At 43.5% G+C, this 22,136-nt stretch overlaps 1 protein-coding gene across 1 annotated transcript in view; it reads right to left on the bottom strand.

The window, feature by feature from the left end:
* The window catches only part of LOC105472619 (SH3 domain binding glutamate rich protein), a 58,436-nt gene extending 43,637 nt beyond the window's left edge, over nucleotides 1–14,799 (bottom strand). Inside the window, 3 exon segments of the mRNA XM_011726043.2 lie at nucleotides 3,991–4,176; nucleotides 14,551–14,633; nucleotides 14,636–14,799. Coding sequence (XP_011724345.2) covers nucleotides 3,991–4,176; nucleotides 14,551–14,633; nucleotides 14,636–14,783 — 417 coding nt within the window. The 5' untranslated portion in view covers nucleotides 14,784–14,799.
* Nucleotides 14,800–22,136: the final 7,337 nt, after the last annotated feature.

The following is a 22,136-nucleotide window of genomic DNA, read 5'->3' as shown; positions in this document are numbered from 1 at the left end:
AATTGCAAAACTGAGAAAAATTAAAAGCATATAACAAAGTAGAAGAAACTCCAAATATACTCATAATTTCAATGCGTGGGTCAAAAAAGAAAGGTATAAATGTTTTAACATTTATACTTAACGATAAAGAAAATACTAAAGGCCGGGCGTGGTGGCTCACGCCTGTAATCCCTGCACTTTGGGAGGCCAAGGCCAGCAGATCACCTGAGGTCAGGAGTTCAAGACCAACCTGGCCAACATGATGACAGCCTGTCTCTACTAAAAATACAAAAAATTAACCGGGCATGGTGGCACCTGTAATCCCAGCTACGCGGGAGGCCTGAGACAGAAGAATCACTTGAACTCGGGAGGCAGAGGTTGCAGTGAACTGAGATCAGGCCACTGTACTCCAGCCTGGGCAACAAGAGCAAAACTCCATCTCAAAATATAATAATAAATAAATAAAGTAAAAACAAAACAAAACAAAAAAAACAAAAGATATCAAAATATATGGAATGAACTGACAGTACTCAGGGAGAAATGTCTAGCCTTAAATATTTACATTAGAGAAGAAAAAAAGGTTAAAAGTGAGCTAAGCATCTAACTGAACATTAACGTAAGGGGAGAAAAAAAACAAAGTGTATAGAAGCAAAAAATGATAAAGGCAAGAGCAGAAATTTTAAAAATAAGAGAAAATTTAGCTATAAAGATATAAATATAGAGAGATCAGAAAGAATCAATAAGCCGAAAGACCAAAAACAAACAAACAAAAACTATGAGCAACATAAATTAAAAAAAAAAAATCAGAGAAGACACAATAGAAACATTAGGAATGAAGAGAGGACATAACTACCTGTTTTAAACAGGTCTTAAGAATACCTTATTTAAAACTTTGGGGGATGTTGATAATGGGGGAGGCTCTGCATGTGTGGGAACAGGGGGTATATAGGAAATTTCTGTACCTGCCTCTTAATTTTGAAAAAAAATGTTATACTAGACTTTAAAACTTAAAAACAAGCTCAAGGCTGCCATGGACCATAAAGGCAACACTGCACTCCAGCCTGGGCAACAGACAAAGACCCTGATTCTAAAAACCAAACAAACAAACTAGCCATCTTAGAATTTATGGAAACAGAATTATGAAAACCAACTTATGAAAAAGTAGAAATCTAAATAGTCCATTCATTAAGGAAACTGAAATATTTCCCGCAGAGAAGAGCCCAAGCCTAGCGAGCTTCCCAGATGAATGAGAGGCTCTCCAGAAGAAAATTCTATTTCTTTGGGAATAGGGGATTGCAATGGGAACACATGTGTCACAGTAAACTATGTGCATATTCAGGGAGGTAAAAGAAGACACAGGTTTTTAAATGAAAAATAACGTCTGGACACAGTGACTCACACCAGTAATACCAACACGTTGGGGGGTCAAGGCAGGAGGACTGCTTGAGCCCAGGAATTCAAGACCAGCCTCAGCAACATAGGGAGATGCCATCTCTACAAAAAATACAAAATTTAGCTAGGTGTGGTGCCACACACCTATAGTCCCAGCTATTCAGGAGGCTGAGACAGGAGGATTGATCAAGTCCAGGAGGTTGAGGCTGCAGAGAGCCATGATCGTGCCACTGCATTCCAGCCTGAGTGACAGAGCAAGATCCTTTCTTTCCAATGACTATCACTGGTGCAGAGGGCGAGGGATGTGATCAGGGAGAAGCACACAGAGAGCTTCCACATTTCTGGTAATAGTATCCTGTCCTTCTTAAACTGGATGGTGCATACAGTGGTCGCTCATTGTATCATTCCTGTTTAAATTATGTATTTCTTATCACATACAGCATATTTCAAAATAAATTTTAGGAACATAACATAGTTTGTTCAGTAACATCGATATATTGAGAAGCCCTCTCCCCACCCTAATTAGGTTTGCATCCTGTGTTTCCTTACAGCCCTGAGTGCCCGGAGACACTCGTTCCTCTGCTAAACGGGCACCTCTGTACTGAACGATCCGGGTCCTCTTTGGTTGTGTTCAGTCAGGCCCAGGCTATCTTGGTCCCAGGCAGGCACTCTGGCCCTTACCTGGGCTAAAATGCACAGATGCCAACTTGTCATCAACAGATGCGTCTGCTCTTTCCAGTTCACATTCCTCTGTCAGGCGGGGAGCCTGGCCTCAACTGTGCCTGGCTTCCAGTGTGGTGTCTCCTTTCTCAGCCCAACAGTTGTCTACCCTGGCTCTCAGGATAATATATTCATTTGCTCTGCGTAGAGTAGCAGAAGTTCAAACTGGCAGAGGCAGGAAGGCACTGAGGACTACCCTTGACGCCCAATCCCCTCACTGCCCACTGAAATCTACTGCTTTTCTCTGGGGTCTCCTTCTACCTGCTGCCATCATCAGGCATGGCACAGGGTTGACCAAGAATCTTCAGAAGCCAGGGAGACCACTTAAATAATAGTTATATACATTCTAATCAAGTAGAAAGGACACTGACTATCTAGACTAATGTTATTTTAAGCCTGCATATCCTTCAGAACTTTTGAGTCTCCTTTTAAAATCTGAGCACACAATAAAAATAATGATTTTTACTTACTTTCTGGAAACAAAGCCCTGTTCTTCATGAATGTACTTTTGTAAGTGTGTCCACAGACCACAGAAAAGCAAATTAAGCAAAGCTTCTCGTAAGATAAACTACAAATACCTCTCTGAAGGTAGAAATGAAAAGAATAGGCCAGACGCGGTGGCTCACGCCTGTAATGCCAATACTTTGGGAGGCTGAGGAGGGCGGATCATGAGGTCAGGAGATCGAGATCATCCTGGCTAACGCGGTGAAACCCCGTCTCTACTAAAAATACAAAAAATAAGCCGGGCATAGTGGCGGACGCCTGTAGTCCCAGCTACTTGGGAGGCTGAGGCAGGAGAATGGCATGAACCCGGGAGGTGGAGCTTGTAGTGAGCCAGGATCACGCCACTGCACTCCAGCCTGGGTGACAGAGCAAGACTCTGTCTCAGAAAAAAAAAAAAAAGAAAAGAAAAGAAAAAATTTCTTTCCAACAACTTGATTTATTAAGTACGATCTATAAACTCCGGGAAAAAAAAGAAGTGATCTTATGGTGAAATGAACTATCAAATGTATAAAACAAAATTGTTGTTATAACCATAATGCCCAGAACAGTTTTCAAACTAATTAAAGTTACACAAATTCATCTTGTATCTATAGTAAGACTTTATTTCTACAAGTCAATTTTATAAAAGTGAAAACTTGCTGGGCACAGTGGCTCACACCTGTAGTCCCAGCACTTTGGGAGGCCAAGGCAGGAGGATCACTTGAGGCCAGGAGTTCCAGAGCAGCCTGGGCAATATAGGGAGACCATCTCTACAAAAAACTTAAAAATTAGCTGGATGGGGTACTGCACTCCTGCAGTCCCAGCTACTCAGGAGGCTGAGGCGAGAGGATCGCTTGAGCCCAGGAGAAAGAGGCTACAGTAAGCCATGATTGCACCACTACACTCCAGCCTGGTCGACAGAGAAAACTTACCATGTTCCTGTGCAGATACACGTGTGTGCACACTGCAACGCTGAACAGAATTCCTAGCTAAATGTATAATATTTTTGAACACGTGACCTCAATTCTTCAAAATAAAAGAAAGAACCTGAAATAATCCCCAAAACGTCTGAATCATCATGATATTGTTTCTGTCCTTTTCTAAATCTTAAATATTGATTATTCATAATGGATTTACCATCCAGCTATTGGATGGTAGAAACAGATCATGACCTGACAGTTGTGAACAATTTCAAATGCTGACTCAAAATTAATCTGGTTTAGAAAATTTCTTTTTTTTTTTTTTTTTTTTTTTTTGAGACGGAGTCTCGCTCTGTCGCCCAGGCTGGAGTGCAGTGGCCGGATCTCAGCTCACTGCAAGCTCCGCCTCCCGGGTTTACGCCATTCTCCTGCCTCAGCCTGAAAATTTCTAATAAACACACACACAGCAGGATTTTTAATAGAAGCACGTACTCACCCCACAGTACTGCTCCTCATTGAAGATCTGGGGAGGCAAAGGAATCCCATTTTGAGGTTTTTTCTCTCCAGGAACATTCTCTCTCATCCACCTCCTATTGTCTTCATCTCCAGCAATATCTAATTCCTTAAAGTCGATTTTATTCGCTTCCAAAAAACCCACTACTTCTTGCTGTTTCTTCCTAATCTGGTCAAGAGTAGAGAAATATTATTAGGCTGTTTATGAAAAATATTTTGTTTACATGTACAAAAATTAAATCCTTCCTCTAGTTACACTATACAACACAAATAACTCTAAGTATTCAAACAAGGAAAATAATAGAATCACACCTCTTTGTTATAAAGGGTCAACAAAATGACTATTTAATTTCTGAAATTTTAGTATCATCAATGTTTAAATTATTATATAATCAGGCTGGGTGCGATGGCTCACACCTGTAATCCCAGCACTTTGGGAGGCCGAGGCAGGTGGATCGCCTGAGGTCAGAGGTTCAACACCAGCTTGGCCAACATGGTGAAACCTCGTCTCTACTAAAAATACAAAAATTAGTCAAGCATGGTGGCACACGCCTGTAATCCCAGCTACTTGAGAGGCTAAGGCAGGAGAATCACTTGAGCCCGGGAGGTGGAGGTTGCAGTGAGTTGAGATCATGCCACTGCAATCCAGCCTGGGTGACAGAGCAAGATTCCGTCTCAAAAAATATATTAATTAATTAATTAATTATTGTGTAATCAACTGTTAAAACTAAATTTGGGCTTTAGAAGACTCCATAGGAGTCCTAGGTAATGAACTGCAACCTAGCTTAGTACGTAAACAAACTGAAAACCTAACTAGAAATTAGCCTTTGTAACCAGAGCTGAGTTTCAGTTAATGACAGCAGACAAGCTTTAGCCAATCACAGAAGGTCAACTGTTAAACCACTTTCAAATAAGGCAAACACTGAGTTAGAACCAACCTAGCTATCTGTACCTCACATCCTTTTTCTGAATGTCATCTCCTTTTCTCTGGCAATAAATATAACCTGCACGTGTAGTGGGGCAGAGTTTTGTGAACCATTTTTTGGCCTGGACTGCTGCCAGATTCTGGAATCACAGAAGCCAATTAAGATCTACAAACGGCCGGGCACAGTGGCTCACACCTATAATGCCAGCACTTTGGGAGGCCGAGGCAGACAGATCACCTGAGGTCAGGAGTTCAAGACCAGCCTGACCAACATGCAAAAACCCCATCTCTACTAAAAATACAAAATTAGCCAGGCATGGTGGCACATGCCTTGTAATCCCAGTTACTACAGGGAGCCTGAGGCAGGAGAATCGCTTGAACCCAGGAGGCAGAGGTTGCAGTGAGCCAAGATTGTGCTATTGCACTCCAGCCTGGGCAACAAGAGCAAAATTGTCGGAAAAAAAAAAAATCTACAAAACTAGATGAGTTGTAATGTTGTCTTTTAACATGACCTAATTGGAGTAGAGACTCTCTCGTATCTTTTTTGCAGTCTTCAAAATACTTTTAATTTTTTGCAAAGCTTTAATGGCCAAAAAGTAAGAAAGAATTAGGAAGACAAGGGATTGGGAAAAGGGAAAGAAGAGAAAAAAGAGGCCAGATAATGTGGCTCATGCCTATAATCCCAGGACTTTGGGAGGCTGAGACAGAAGGATTGCTTGAGCCCAGGAGTTTGAGGTTACAGTGTGCTGATTGTCCCACTGCACTCCAGCTTGGGTGACAAAGCAGGACCCTGTCTCTTAAAAATAAAATAAAAATTTTGTTTAAAAAAGAAGAGAAGGCCGGGTGCGGTGGCTCACACCTGTAACCCCAGCACTTTGGGAGGCCGAGGCAGGCAGATCACGAGGTCAGGAGTTCGAGAACAGCCTGACCAACATGGTGAAATCCTGACTCTACTAAAAGTACAAAAATTACCTGGGCGTGGTGGTGTGCGCCTGTAACCTCTGCTACTCGGGAGGCTGAGGCAGGAGAATCGCTTGAACCTGGGAGGTAGAGGTTGCAGTAAGCCCTGCACTCCAGCCTGGGAGCCAGAGTGAGACTCTGTCTCAAAAAAAAAATTTTTTTATTTACTTTTTAAAAAATAAAACAAAAGAATAAAATAAAAAAGATACTTTACTATGAAATTCAAATATCAAGTATACCCACACTAAAATGCATTTCACTCAGTTATGAAAATAAGAGTATTAGTCACATTGAACTAAAAGTAGCTTTAGAAATATTACAGGAGATTAAAAAGCTCACATAGAGATTACTGGAGGGGAAGGGCACAAGTTGGGGCTAGAAAAAGCTGGAGGATGTTTCTCCCAGCACATAAAAAAGCCACACAGCGAAACAACCCTTTTCTCCCACAGATTCCTCCTTTCCTGCTCACACCTGGCTCCTCTCTGAGAGCAGTGTAGTCACACCTAAGGGAACACGGTTGAATATCCTTTCTCTACCTGTGTAATGTGTAATGACCATATCTGCCAGTAGCCATTTCGTACCAACGTGGCCATCCCTCAAGCTTAGAACTCCTTCCCCATAAACAATTACAAAAGCAATTACAATTTTCTCTCTTCAAAGAATTCACTCCTGGAAATGTGTGATGTCATCTTTTATAAACACTGGCAAATGAGTTACAGCAGACTCTGTGGACCCCATTTTAATAACCACAGGGAGAAACTGACAGAAAGTGTAATCAGGCCAGGTGCGGTGGCTCATAACTGTAATCCCAGCACTTTGGGAGGCTGAAAGCAGAAGGATCGCTTGAGCCCAGGAGGTCAAGACCAGCCTGGGCAAACAAATTTTTGTTGAGAGACCACATCTCTACAAAAAATTTAAAAATTAGACAGGGGTGGTGCATGCCTGTAATCCCAGCTACTCAAGAGGTGGGAAGATCACTTGAGCCTGGGAGGTGGAGGCTGTAATGCTATGATCACACCACTGCACTCCAGCCTTGTTAATAGAACAAGACCCTGTCAGAAAGATAAAGAAAGAAAAAAAAAGGCCCAGGCGTGGCGGTGCATGCTTGTAATCCCAGCACTTTGGGAGGCTGAGGTGGATGGATCACGAGGTGAAGAGATTGAGACTATCCTGGCCAACATGGTGAAACCCCGTCTCTACTAAAAACACAAAAATTAGCTGGGCGTGGTGGCACGTGCCTGTAGTCCAAGCTACTTGGGAGGCTGAGGCAGGAGAATTGCTTGAACCCGGGAGGTGGAGGTTGCAGTGAGCAGATATTGTGCCACTGCACTCCAGCCTGGCGACAGAGACTCCGTCTCAAAAAAAAAAAAAAAAAGAAAAGAAAAAGAAAAAAAAAGGAGGAAGGAAGGAAGGGAGGAAGGGAGGGAGGGAGGGAAGGAGGAGAAAGAAAGGGTAATCAGACAAATAATCAATCAACAGTTATTTATTGACTCTCTACTTTGCACAATACATTGTGCCAAGTCCTTCATGTGAATAGATTCTTAAACTGCTTGTTTGGGTGAAAAAAAAAAGTACAGGACTAATTGGTGCAATATAGATACAGAATACACTCAGAATAATGAGGCAAAAGTATGGCCATTTATTAAGAGTAAGATTAAAACTTGGCCGGGTGCAGTGGCTCAGGCCTGTAATCCTAGAACTTTGGGAAGCTGAGGTGGGCAGATCATCTGAGGCCAGGAGTTCGAGACCAGCCTGGCCAACATGGTGAAACCCCATCTTTACTAAAAATACAAAAATGAGCCAGGCATGGTGGCGCATGTCTGTAATCCCAGCTACTTGGGAGGCTGAGGCAGGGGGATCACTTGAACCCAGGAGGCAGAGGTTGCAGTGAGCCCAGATCATGCCATTGCACTCCAGCCTGGGTGACAGAGTGAGACTCCGTCTCAAAAAAAAAGAAAAAAAAAATGACGAGATTTAGGCCAGGCACAGTGGCTCATACCTGTAATCCCAGCATTTTGGGAGGCCGAGGTAGGTGGATCACCCAAGGTCAGGAGTTTGAAACCAGCCTGGCCAACATGGCGAAACCCTGTCTCTATTAAAAATACAAAAATTAGCTGGGTGTGGTGGCACTTATCTGTAATCCCAGCTACTCAGGAGGCTGAGGCAGGAGAATCGCTTGGACCCGGGAGGCAGAGGTTGCAGTGAGCCAATATTGCACCACTACACTCCAGCCTGGGTAACAGAGCAAGACCCCATCTCAAATTTAAAAATAAAAATAAAAATAATAAATAATAAATAAATAAAACGTTAAATATTTTCTTTGACATGAAAATATCTAATATCTCAATTTTTTAAAGGCTTCTCATCTCATATAAAAACAACTCATAAAAATGTTTTACAGAGCACAAGGGCCCCTTGTCATTTTCTTTTTTTTTTTTTTTTTTTTTTTTTGAGGCGGAGTCTCGCTCTGTCGCCCAGGCTGGAGTGCTGTGGCTGCATCTCAGCTCACTGCAAGCTCCGCCTCCCGGGTTCCCGCCATTCTCCTGCCTCAGCCTCCCGAGTAGCTGGGACTACAGGCGCCCGCCACCTCGCCCGGCTAGTTTTTTGTATTTTTTAGTAGAGACGGGGTTTCACCGTGTTAGCCAGGATGGTCTCGATCTCCTGACCTCGTGATCCGCCCGTCTCGGCCTCCCAAAGTGCTGGGATTACAGGCTTGAGCCACCGCGCCCGGCCCCCCCCTTGTCATTTTCATGTGCCTTGTTTACAAGAAGGACTACACTTTGAGGGTTGTTTTTTTTTTTTTTTTTATACTTTAAGTTCCAGGGTACAAGTGCATAACATGCAGGTTTGTTACATATGTATACTTGTGCCATGTTGGTGTGCTGCACCCATTAACTCGTCAACTTTGAGGGTTTCAAACAAATGCTGTAAAAGGTGCATGCCTGTCCCAAATCTAATATCTGGATGCAAACCCTCTTTGATCTAAACTCAACTCCTTTCTTAGAGATATGTGAACCAAAATATCTATTTTATTCACTTTTGCCAAATTTAATGACTCACGTATAGGGTGTTAGGGTGTTTCTTTGGGGATTTTGTTTCTTGTGTTTTGTTTTGTTTTGTTTGAGACAGGGTCTCCCTCTGTTGCCCAGGCTGGAGCACAGTGGCACGATCTTGGCTCACTGCAGCCTCAACTTCCCCAGGGTCAAGTGATTCTCCCACCTCAGCCTCCTGAATAGCTGGGACTACAGACACACACCACCATGTCTGGCTAATTTTTGGTATTTTTTGGTAGAGATGGAGTTTCACCATGTTGCCCAGGCTGGTCTCAAAATCCTGGGCTCAAGTGATCCACCTGCCTCGGCCTCCTAAAGTGCTGGGATTACAGGCAAGACCCAAGACCCACGTTGCCCAGCTGGGTGTTTCATAATATAAGGAAAGGTAAGACAAATCTGGATACTTAAGCCCTAGAACCAAATCACCTCCAAGACCAAATTACATAACTATATAATATATAATAATCTTATATACAGTAAGATTTATATATGTAACTGTATTATAATCTTACATATAAGATTTATATGTGTAACTATATTATAATAATCTTATATATAAGACTTTTATATATAACTATAATATCTAATAATCATATATAAGATTTTATATATAACTATATAAGATTTTTATATAATTTATATGGTATAATATAACATGCATAATTTATATGATTTATATATAATTTGGTCTTGATGATTTGATTATATACGGTATATATAGTATATCATATGAATTAATATCAAGTAGTTTTTAACTTTTTAAAATTTTATATTTACTATGTTAATTTTTAAAACAAAATTGACATAAAGTCAATATATATTATAAAAGTTTATATAAATAAGTATACAAATCACATATAAACATATAAATGGTAAACACACATTTAATTTAATTAACACTTACCATCAATATAAAAAAGATAATGGAACTAAAAACATTAGATCAGTAAATTAAAGGCTCTGTTCACCACAATACAACACTTACTGAATCTGTAAGACTCAGGACAACAAAGGTATTGCAGTTTGGGGCAAGCATGGACAAATAAATACAGATAGACAGAAAGGTGCGGAATGACGGAATTTCTCTTAAACTTCTGGCAAATGGACTCCGGTAATTCCCCAGGATCACGCCTATGAGAACCAAAGGAGGCGGCGAGTGCTCCAAACCAAGGTGCCCTCCTTCAACAGCTGTACTGTGGATGCCTGGCCTCCGCGCCTCCGCATGGAAACTGCTCCAAATTCCACAGCTTCACGGCTGAATTTTCAACATTACAAAATCCCATCAGACCTGATGACAGGTTGTTGGACTAAATCATCATTTTAATTAACCACATTCTCTACACATATTTTCCAACCTGTCCATAACTATTCATGCCATTTTATAAAGCACTTATTCCCTTAGATCTTTTCAGAGATCACTTTGCTGTTTCAAAGAGTAGAGATGCCTTCATTTTAGGCAGTTTTACTTTTAATTAACTCTTCAGAAGGCAACTCCTTTATTCGGTTGAAACCCCTGTCTGCTTTTTCTCCAAAGCCTTCTAAGATACCCTCTTGGGAGCCTGAATTGGCCTGGGAAGCAGCTGGCCCAGGTCCAAGCCACCTCACCAACATTATTTCCATTCTACCAACCATGCCTCAGGGCATGGGAAAAAAGCTCTATTTTATCCCGCAAGTTTGGAATAGATGAAAAACATTTCCAAAAGTCTTGCCTTATGTTTCTTCTATTAGAAAGGCAAAAAGAGATGGAGACAATGGGAGGGGAAGACGATGTTACAATTAAGCCTCACGAGACAGGCAATTGCATCCAGGTCCACTGCGGGACTGTTGGACACATGGCATTGTGTTAAGTGCCGTTTCTCAGTCCTCATCCCCAAAAAGAGAAAAAGAAGAAGAAAAATGAAATCTGTTTGCCCCCTGTGATCCCCCAAACACCAGTCATTTAAACAGGGCCCTATGCGTTGCTCATCAGGTTATTCGGGGCACTTGAGCTCTGCCTGGGCTGGGAGCCTGCAGAAAAGGGTCTTAGGATCCAGGCCAGAGAAGGGAAGAGGGGAGTGAACACATGAGCTAACCTGGCCGGCCCTGTCGTCTTGCTGTACCCCTATGTCCTGGCTCTAGCATGGGGCCTCTCTCCTCCAAAGTCCTCCCCCTTTCGGGGTCCCTGATCAAGGAGCTCCTCTGGGCCTGCAAAGCGCAGCTCCTCACAGCACCTGCTGAGCTGACTCCCAAGGACACAGCATCAGCTCTTGGAAGAGTCCTTCCCTTTACGGCCCAGAGGGAGGGGTATGCACAGCACCACATCAGTTCCCATCACGGACACACTCCTACTCTTCACCTTTCCCCCTTTGCCCCTTGTCCACCCTCCAGGGTGCCATGGCCCATGCTGCCCCCCAGGCTGCACTGTCTGTCCTGGGTAGGATCTGGGGGTACTTGGGGTGTATGTCATCGTTTGGAGCCTTTGGGACCTCAGTGAACACTCAGAGAGCTCCATTTTCCTATCCTGTTACACTTACTTATAAGAAAGTACTGTTCTCTGTCCTAAAGTCACCCAGACACTGTTAGCTACCAGACCGTATCGGAGTGATCTGACAGCAGCACCTCTTCATGCCACTCACTTGGCATCTCTCGTTTATTGTCTTGTACAGTTAGGAGACTTTCCAACTGAGATCACTGTACTGTAGTATAAAGCACACTGGATTTGAGTCAGAGACGACCTGTGTTTCCATCCTAGCTTGGAAGGCTGCTTTCTGAGCAAGGGCTCTGATCTCCAATTTCTTCATCTGCAAACTGGATGTAACAGTGCGTTCCTCGTGGGGTTTTGGTGGGAACGGAAGCTGATGATGCATGGAAAAGCATTCTGTATCTCAGGCTGAAAACCTACATTGTCAGGCACCATACAGCACACCACCATCCCAGTGCACTGTCACACCGGCCATCCAGATAGGTATCTGGATGGCTATTTTATAACAGTGCTGAGGCTCCAATAAATGAATGAATTTTCCAGGAATGACATTCAGACTGATCTAATTCAAGAGTCATATTTTTCCCACGATATTTACACTGTCAAGACGGAGAAAGGACTGAGAAGCCCAAGAGCCACCATGAGGGTCTGTCCTTAAAGATCAGTTCCAGGGGCTGTGCATCTTGGAGACAGCAGGGACTGTCCTGTCTCCCTTTGTCTCCCCTGCCACACTGTGGCCTTCTGGAAGAAAGGAGGGTCCTGGGAGAAGTCCCGCGCCCTCTCCTGCTCACCAGGGTCTCTTTACCCAAATCTGTCCAGAACGTGGTCAAATGTGCGACAGCTCTTTAGAATCAACTATTAAAATTGAGATGTAATACACAGCTGCATGTATTTAATTCCTCAAAAGGAGATTACAATTTCTTTCTCATTTATTTCATTCAACCAACAGAAGTCAGAATGCCCTTACTGATGAGGTGTCAGGCAAGAATCCATTTTTCAAATGTACAGGCTGAAGAAATAAGTAGGAAAGGCTTGGCAGACTGACTGCCACACAGTAGCATGGGCACAAGAAGCCACTCTGGGGTTTTCCTGCCAAGAAGCTTTTGAGTGAAATTTCTCTACCCATGAAAAATCATTAGCACTGACACCGTGGGGACAATCAATTCTCATTCTTATGGCTAAGGCAGAAATTCTCCCACAAATGTGCTTCTGGAAAATTCTTCTCACACATACTGATCACAGACCCCGATCTACTAAATAATATTAGCTAATAATTACAGTAACTAATAATTATAACTGAAATCCTAATTAATATTAACAGTAACTAATAATAATAGTAACAATTATAGTAGCAACTAATATTAACTAATAGTAGCTAGTAAGTATAAATAACATTCACTAATCATTAGAACATTTCCTGAGTGCTGATAAACACTTGACACCATGCAGGGCACCGAAGCACGTCATTTCACCAGTCCTCATGACAACACTATGAGGTAGGCACTATTCTTATCCTCATTTTACAGACAAGGAAATTGAGGCTTAACAAGGTGAAATAACTTTCCCAAGGTCACACAGTTACACACGGCACTGAAACATTTGCTTAGGGAACCAAAATTAACTTGGCTTTTCCAAGACCCTGGGATGAACGTTGCGTCTCCAGGTCATCCGAAGCTAAGTAAAATATGGGCCCAAACTTCAAGAACACAGGACATCAAATAAACCTAAGAAATCCACTACCTTATCGATTGTCTTCTGAAGAATCTGTAGGCCAGGTCTACAGACCACATAGAGGACTGGCAGCCAAGAGGGAACGCTTTCAGCAATGAGCATCAACAACATATTTAGAGCCCACCAAAGCCGTTTTCCTCCCAAAAAATATTTTTTTATCCAAATAGCCAAAAAATGTACTTCTTCTAGATCAACTGAAAGTTTCAGCAGTCATCAATAGCCACAAGAGATTTTGCAGAGTTTCACATTTGGAGTGGGTCCTCATCTTTTTCTGTTAACTTGTTCTAGAGATCACTAAAACAATCGCTGATCGGTTGTGCTTCGCAGAAGGCACAGCCAAGATATTTTCTCTTGTTTTCTTCTCATCCTCTCCGGAAACCTCTTGAACTTTTGGGGCTGGGAGTGGTGGCACTCAGCGGCTGCCTTTGGGGCTGTCACCCCAGCCAATGGCTTACTCTGGGTACCATCTCTGGCAGAGTGGCTGCTGAAATCCGAGCAGAAACCCGAGATCCTCCAGAAACTAGATATAAAAGGAAACAGCCGCCTTGCTGGTCTCTAACTCTTGGGTTTAATAAAACTGTTTTTTCTCTCCACAGCCTAACTGCTGCTAAAATGCTGGCCGAAATATCAGTCCCAGACAGACAGACACTATGTGTTCAACCCTAAAATCAAAGTCTTACCCCTTTCCAAAGAGAAAAGTGTCACTTCATCACCCCTATTTCTTATGGCAGGTCTAGCCTGCACAGAATGAAGGCCAGAATTGAAGAGGTGGATGGTCTCAAGAAAATTAGACAAAGCGCTGTTACGGAGGTCAGCGTTTAGCTCTTATTTTGGGGCCGTCTGAATGCCTGGAGTGTTTATAACTGTGGCCTGAGAGACGTTTGCTCTGGTCACTGTGACATCACTTTCCTCAAACAATATATTACACATGCTCACTTTACACTTTCAGTATGGTTACATCATTACATGGCATATACAAGTGATTACACCCCGGAGTCATTTTAGCAATCTGGTTCATCATCCGCTCCAAACAGTGTTACACAAAGTGTCGTTTATTTGCAATTTTAAATTAGTTTAAGCCCTGCAGAATGAATGGCAGAAACACACACAAAAAAGTCCCTGATTCTATGATATTCACAAGGCAACACAACACAAATCACATGTTAAAAACTCTAGCATCAAGCACGCCTCCTTCCTCGAATCCCTTTTCACATCCAACCATCCAGATTACACCCTTTCCATGCTTTTTCTACACTATGAAATCAAATGCAGAAAGCAAAGGGCGCACATACTTATTGCAGAGCCACAGCTGACTACACGCGAAAAAGAAACTGAAGGCCAACGTTGGCCATACTTCCAACCCTGAGTTATTCAGAAAAGAGTATAGGAAGAAAGAGTCCACCAGACACCTACCGCTATGGACCCAGAAGATGTAGCAACAAACACTTTGATAACCATTTCGACAGTTGGAAAGAGGACTCCCCCCAACACACCCTGTTAGGGAATGCGCTGCTAGACAAATCCTGACAGTGACACGGGCGAGCAAGTGCCAGGTCGGGGCTGGCGGCAGCCCAGGGCTCCACTGAGCTCCGGCCCTCCCGCTCCAACTTAAGAGGCTCTGTCTCTCCAAGGAGCAGCAGCGGCATCTTGGGCTCCCCCCGCCATTGGCCCAGGAATATTTTGGGATCTGTCAGGAAAATATTTGATTGGTTGATAAAAGCAGCCACTGGACCATTTCCCTATCACTTTAAATGCCCGACAACAGTCCCTAAAAGGCCAGGCTGTGCTGTGCACCAATCGGAGACCTGTGCAGAGATGCCTTGGGGCAAAGGGAGGTGGGGCCCCGTTAAGAGAACAGCAGGAGGCGAAAGAAGTGAGGGAGGAGCTCTTGGGAACTGGAAAAGCCCAGAAAACACCACCTCAGTCTAGGAGGAGGCTGGGTTTACAGGGCTTTTGGCAAACAAATAAACTGGAAGGGTCAGAATAGCCACAGAGGCCTTTAGGTCAAAAGCAACTTCTTTGTTTTCTTTTTTCCTGGCAGGTTAAAAAAAATTTTTTTTAAGTAAACTGTCATACAATAGAAATTCCTTTAGGAGTGGCGTGTTTCCAGTGTGCTCTCTTTCCCATCTGTTTCTCCTAAAGAACAGAAACTGACCAGCCATGGGCCATCTAAAGTTTCACTGACATCCAGGGAGGCAGGGAAACAGCTACTGGCTTGTCAATACTCACGACTGCAACAAGCCAATTGTCTCATTATTTTATTTACTTGTCACTGACTTGAAGTTTATTAACTGTTTTAAAGTCCTTGGGAAAAAAATCTAAATAATCTGTTTATAATAGGCTCTTTGTTTATATAGGTACTTTGTGTTTATACATATATATATAAACACACACACATATGTATTATATAAACACACACACTATATATATTATATTTATATATATATGTGTGTGTGTGTTTAGACATTTTAATAGGAACTCTGAATTGTGTTAAAAGTTAGAGAAGAGTCAGGGGCGGTGTCTCACGCCTGTAATCCCAACACCTTGGGAGGTCAAGGCAGGAGGATTGCATGAACCCAGAAGTTCAAGACCAGTCTGGGTAACATAGTGAAGTGCAACTTTACCAACAACAACAACAACAAAAAGAAACCCAGCCAGGCGTGTTGGCAGGCGCCTGTATCTGTATTTCCAGAGACTTGGAAGGCTGAGGTGGAAGGATCGCTGAGCCCTTTAGCCAGGAGTTTGAGGCTGCAGTGAGCTACCATCGCACCCACTGCATTCGTCTGGGTGACAGAACAAGATCTCATCTCTAAAACAAAACCAAATCAAACAAACAAATTAAAGGAAAACAAAATCTAGCAAAGAAGCCCAAATGCTAGCTACCCAAATTCTTCTGGTAGGTTTCAAAATCAAGATCAAGGGCATTAGGGATAAAGGGTTAGTTTTTCAAGAAGCACTTGGGGGATATTTAGCTCTCTTAGCTAACTGAGTCTCTTACTGTCTCTCTCTCTCTCTGTTCTCCGGCTCCCTTTTTAAAATCCCCTGCTGCTCATCATGGATTGGGTGGCACCGACGTTCTGAGCAGAGAGGAATCTCCCAGGCTTCTGTACTCCCTCTTCACCTGAGTCCCAGAGCCCCAGAGGTATGTTTCCCCCGGCCTCAGGTAGGTGACTGCAATGAGAAAAGACATTCCAGTCCCCGGAATATCCCAGTTCCCAGAATATAACTTAAATGCCTCTCCATCACAATGAATGATTGAGGTGACCACCAAAATTTAACTTTTGGCTTCAACATGCAAAGTTAGCCGCTCCAAAAATAAAGTCCTTAATGAAGATGATTAATGGTTCCCCAAATTTAAGTCAGTAGAATTATAAATTTTATTTTAAAGCACACCAAGGATTACAGATCAGTTTTTCTTTTCTGCATTTTCAAAATTTCTACAGTATGTATTATTTTTTCATACAATTATATATTTTCACACCTTAAAGTCTGCCACATAAGCATGCCATATTTCTCCAAATATTCTTGAAGAAAGTGGGGGCATATTTTCTAATGATTTTGTAAGTTAGTAACATAAACCATAGCTAGATTATCATATGCTCTAGAGAATATGCATCTCTTGATCATATCAGGTGAAAACTGCCCTCAATAATGACACCTCCTCCATCTGCAAACCCTGGGGAGAAATTAATTTCCTACTGAAATAACAGCTAACAATTTGTAGGTGTCGTCCACATGCCAGATCTGCTCTAGGTGCTTTGCATAAACCACTCCCTTAACCTGTACAAGAACCCTAAAACTGTGTTCCATTATTATGCCCACTCACCATGAGGACACAGAACTAGAGATGATGGAAACAGGAAATGGCATATCCAAGACTTGAGCCCCACCCATTTCTCTCCACACCATAAGAGAAGCTCCTGAGATGCTACCCTCAAATTCCTGGTGCTCCCTTTTCACTATGAATTTAAGTTTATTCTTTTCAAAATGACCATAAACATGTACAAATTAAAAATCTGAAAACTCCAGCTGAAAGATTCCAATTTATTTTTACACTAATGACACAAATGAGCTTCACCATAATTAACAGGAATACCGAACGTTCCCAATGCATCTTAAAATAAAGCTCAAGGGCCGGGCGCGGTGGCTCAAGCCTGTAATCCCAGCACTTTGGGAGGCCGAGGCGGGCGGATCACAAGGTCAGGAGATCGAGACCACAGTGAAACCCCGTCTCTACTAAAAATACAAAAAATTAGCCGGGCGAGGTGGCGGGCACCTGTAGTCCTAGCTACTCAGGAGGCTGAGGCAGGAGAATGGCGGGAACCCGGGAGGCGGAGCTTGCAGTGAGCCGAGATCGCGCCACTGCACTCCAGCCTGGGGGACAGCGTGAGACTCCGTCTCAAAAAAAAAAAAAATAAAATAAAGCTCAAGGAACCCCTGACTTACAAAATCCACTTCAGAAAGAAGCTGTATAATTTAGTGAAGATGCAGGCAGCCAACCATTCAACATCTCCAGTGCTTGCTGTTTGCGTCTGTTCACAAAACCGGGAGATCCACCGAGGAAGGAAAGGAAACTTTATTTTTAGAGGGAAATACAACCTGCAGATTGGGGAATGCAGCTTACAGGAAAAAACAAAAATGCACACGCTGCAGAAGGGAGGAAGCAGCTGGTATCTGTGTCTTACAGAGTCAGCCTTACATACACACTGAGCAAGGTTGCTGAGGATCTACTCATATTTATGAGGAAATTCAGGCATCTGTGCAGTGAATAAATGTGTATGTATCATACATTCCATGCTCACTTTGGGGTGGAGTTCTAGCATTAAAATGAGATGGAATTTGGCTCTTTACATCAACGGGTGAACTATAGGGCACAAAGACATTTTACGTGCAATTTCTATAAGCCGGCGGAAACTGGCTTGAGGTCTGCAGCTGTTTATCAATAAAGAATGTTTATAAGACCAGTCCTTTGTCCAACTGCAGTTGTAGTAGGACCGCAAGGCATCGGCGGGGGTGTGTAGTGAGGGAGGGAATGTTTCCATTGGCTGGCATTAGGCAGTCTATCGGGGTCAGTTGGAAATTTTCCAGCTGAAGTTGTGTTGGCTGGTTTGTACTTACTTAATAGCAGTTAATAATGCAAAAATACGTAACTAACCCCTCATCCTTCTGGCTGTGACAGTCTGGGGTTTTTTTTGTTTGCTTGTTTTTTGTTTTTTTGTTTTTGAGATGGAGTCTCACCCTGTCACCAGGCTTGAGTGCAGTGGCTTGATCTTGGCTCACTGCAACCTCCACTTCCCAGATTCAAGTGATTCTCCTGCCTCAGCCTCCCGAGTAGGACATTCTGTTTCTGGTGCATCTCATTTTAGGAACCAGGAGTTCATTTTGTCCATCTGTTGGAGTATATTTTAACAAGTCAAATAACATCACTTTTTGGGGTTTGTTTTTTTTTTTTTTGAGACGGAATCTCGCTCTGTCGCCCAGGCTGGGGTGCAGTGGCCGGATCTCAGCTCACTGCAAGCTCCACCTCCTGGGTTTACGCCATTCTCCTGCCTCAGCCTCCCGAGTAGCTGGGACTACAGGCGCCCGCCACCTTGCCTAGCTATTTTTTTTGTATTTTTTAGTAGAGACGGGGTTTCACCGTATTAGCCAGGATGGTCTCAATCTCCTGACCTCATGATCCGCCCATCTCGGCCTCCCAGAGTGCTGGGATTACAGGCTTGAGCCACCGCGCCCGGCCGTAACATCACTTTTTGATTTGACTAATTTTGATTTAAAGACATGAGGTACTGGCTACAAACTTCATAGGGACCCCCAGATGATCTCATGATAAATGACACCAGACGATATGTTTTCATTTACATAACTTTACAGACAACTTAAAATGACAAATAAAGACACGTGTTTATTATGTAGAATGATGGGAATGATCACCACAATAACTGTAGTGGGTTGAATACTGTTCCCCAAAATTCATGTTCACCCAAACCTCAGCATGTAAACTTATTTGGAAATAGGGTCTTTACAGATGTAATCATTTGGGGGGCCTTGTGAGTAAATCATCCCGGATTTAGGGTAGGCCCTAAGTCCAATGACTGGCTGTCCTTCTAAGAAGAGAAAGGGAGACACAGCAGAAAACCCTGTGAAGATGGAAGTAGAAACTGGAGTGGTGCTGCCACAAGTCAAGGAATAGCAGGAGCCCCCAGAAGCTGGAAGAGTCCAAGAATTCTCCCTGAGAGCCTTCAGAGGAAACATGGACTTTCAGATAATTTGGTTTCATACTTGTGACCTTCAGAAATGTGAGACAATGAAGTTCTACTGTTCTAAGCCCCTAAGTTCATGGTAATCTGTTACAGCATCCCTAGGAACCTAATACAGACAAATAAAGGCTATGCTTATTATGTGGCACGATGGAGATGGCCACCAGAATAGCAAAAGGCCATGGCTCTTCTCCTTCCATTGTATACACAGAAAAGAACAACCCCCTTCAAAAGCAAAAGCAAAGGCTGGGCACGATGGCTTATGCCTGAAATCCCAACACTTTGGGAGGCCGAGGTGGGCAGATCACTTAAGGTCAGGAGTTCAAGGCCAGCCTGAACAACATCGCAAAACCCCATCTCTACCAAAAATACAAAAAGAATTAGCCAGGTGTTGTGACTCACACCTGTAATCCCAGCTACTCAGGAGGCTGATGCAGGAGAATCGCCTGAACCCAGGAAATGGGAAACAGAGGTTGTGGTGAGCTGAGATGGCAGCACTGCACTCCCGCCTGGGCAACAGAGTGATATGTCTCAAAAAAAAAAACAAAGACTATTCAATTGTAACAGAAAGATTCAAGGGCAGATTTGCAGAGTGACCTTATCAAGTCTACATACTGAGAAAAGCTGGTAGAAAAGAGGAGGAACCCATTCTAAGGAACCTCTACCTTTCAGTTCCTCCAGTCTTGAGCTCCAGGGTTAGATGTTCCCTCAACGGCAAACCTCTGCTCTTGTTACTGTCATGGGACCACCACCAGCCACCAAGCATCAATCAGCCCATCTTTCCATAATGTCAAGTCTAGGGTTTGTCTAATGTTTGCCTACCTGGAGATGTTGCCCCAACCACCACCACCAGCAAAAACAACCGGCACCCATCTTATACAGATAATTTCTTACCGAAGGAGTTCTAGAAATGCACGGCCCACCAAAACTCAGGGTAGGTCATGCATTTCTAGAGGAAGAAATGGCGATATGGAGAGAAAGCTTGTCCTAACCCACTTCTACCAAAGCAGGATTAAAGTCAATTTGAAAAAAAACACCCGTTTCTCCTTTTATATAAAAACCAAATGCAGAAACTATAAAAAGAAATCTAATAAGCTTGACTCTACACAAATACCAAAAGGCACTGTAAACAAAATTAAAGGTAACTGACAAACTGAGGAAGTATTTGCAACGTATATCGCAAGCTAAGTTTTCAAGCATCAGAAGTTCTTACAAAACCAATTTTTACAAAGATGAATGCCAAGTTTTAAAATGAACAAAAGACAGGAAAACTCAAATCACACAATAAGGACAAATGGCACGAAAAATATGGGAAAAAGTCTATTCTTCCTACTAACAAGGAAGTGAATACAATCAAAGATGCCAATTTTTGACAATAAAATGGGCAAAAAAAAAACTGTAAGAAAAAAGAGAATTTCCAATGCGGGCCAAGGATTGGAACGTTTGCTGGAAGGCAGTTTCCCTCTACCTTTAGAAAGCCTCAAAGTGGCCGGACGCGGTGGCTCAAGCCTGTAATCCCAGCACTTTGGGAGGCCGAGATGGGCGGATCACGAGGTCAGGAGATCGAGACCATCCTGGCTAACACGGTGAAACCTTGTCTCTACTAAAAATACAAAAAACTAGCCGGGCGAGGTGGCGGCGCCTGTAGTCCCAGCTACTCGGGAGGCTGAGGCAGGAGAATGGCGTAAACCCGGGAGGCGGAGCTTGCAGTGAGCTGAGATCCGGCCACTGCACTCCAGCCCGGGCGACAGAGCCAGACCCTGCAACCTCACATGTAGGAATTTATCCTAAGGAAACAGTCAGGGGTGACGTCAAAGATTCATCTGCAAGGATATTCAACATGGCTTTGATACAGGAAAAAAAGTAAATAAATAAAAGGAAACAATGTAAGTCTTCCTAAATGATGCCAAATTCCTATGCTGTCATTAAAAAGCACCTACAACTCCATCATCTAGGTGATTTTGACTTTTGCTTTGGACATTTTGCCTGTACATTTCTTTTTTTTTTTTTTTTTTTTGAGACAGAGTCTCGCTTAGTCGCCCAGGCTGGAGTGCAGTGGCGCCATCTCGGCTCACTGCAAGCTCCGCCTCCCGGGTTCACGCCATTCTCCTGCCTCAGCCTCCCGAGTAGCTGGGACTACAGGCACCCGCCGCCTCGCCCGGCTAATTTTTTGCATTTTTAGTAGAGACGGGGTTTCACAGTGTTAGCCAGGATGGTCTCGATCTCCTGACCTTGTGATCCGCCCGCCTCGGCCTCCCAAAGTGCTGGGATTACAGGCGTGAGCCACCGCGCCCGGCTTGCCTGTACATTTCTAAATTCTCTATGCCAAATAATGCATTGTTTTGTCATCAGATTTTGTTTTACAAAAACAAACCAAAACAAAAAAACCGTCTTTATGACACGGGGTTAATAGGGAAACTGTGCTTCCCAGGCATTGACCAGGCGTCTACACCTGCTGCCTAGCAGCCTACCAGTAGGCGTCTACACCCGCCTACTGACTCAAGCCACCTAAGGCTGGCCGAGCCTTAAGAGGGCGCCAGAGCGCCAGAACGCGTGAAGCACGACAAGCTCCCTCGCTCCCGGTGCGGCCACGGGGGCAGGCAGGGCGCCGAACAGGGACGGCAGGAGGCTTGTTTACAGACGTCTACACAAGCAACTCACTTCCCCGAACCGAAGAAAAATGCGAGGCCACACTGACCTCCAGGCCAAACACGCCCCTCCCGGCCGCGGCGTCCGCTTCCC

This window comes from Macaca nemestrina, chromosome 4 (genome assembly GCF_043159975.1).
Source record: "Macaca nemestrina isolate mMacNem1 chromosome 4, mMacNem.hap1, whole genome shotgun sequence".
Lineage (NCBI taxonomy): Eukaryota > Metazoa > Chordata > Mammalia > Primates > Cercopithecidae > Macaca > Macaca nemestrina.
This window is presented reverse-complemented; position numbering and strand designations above follow the sequence as displayed.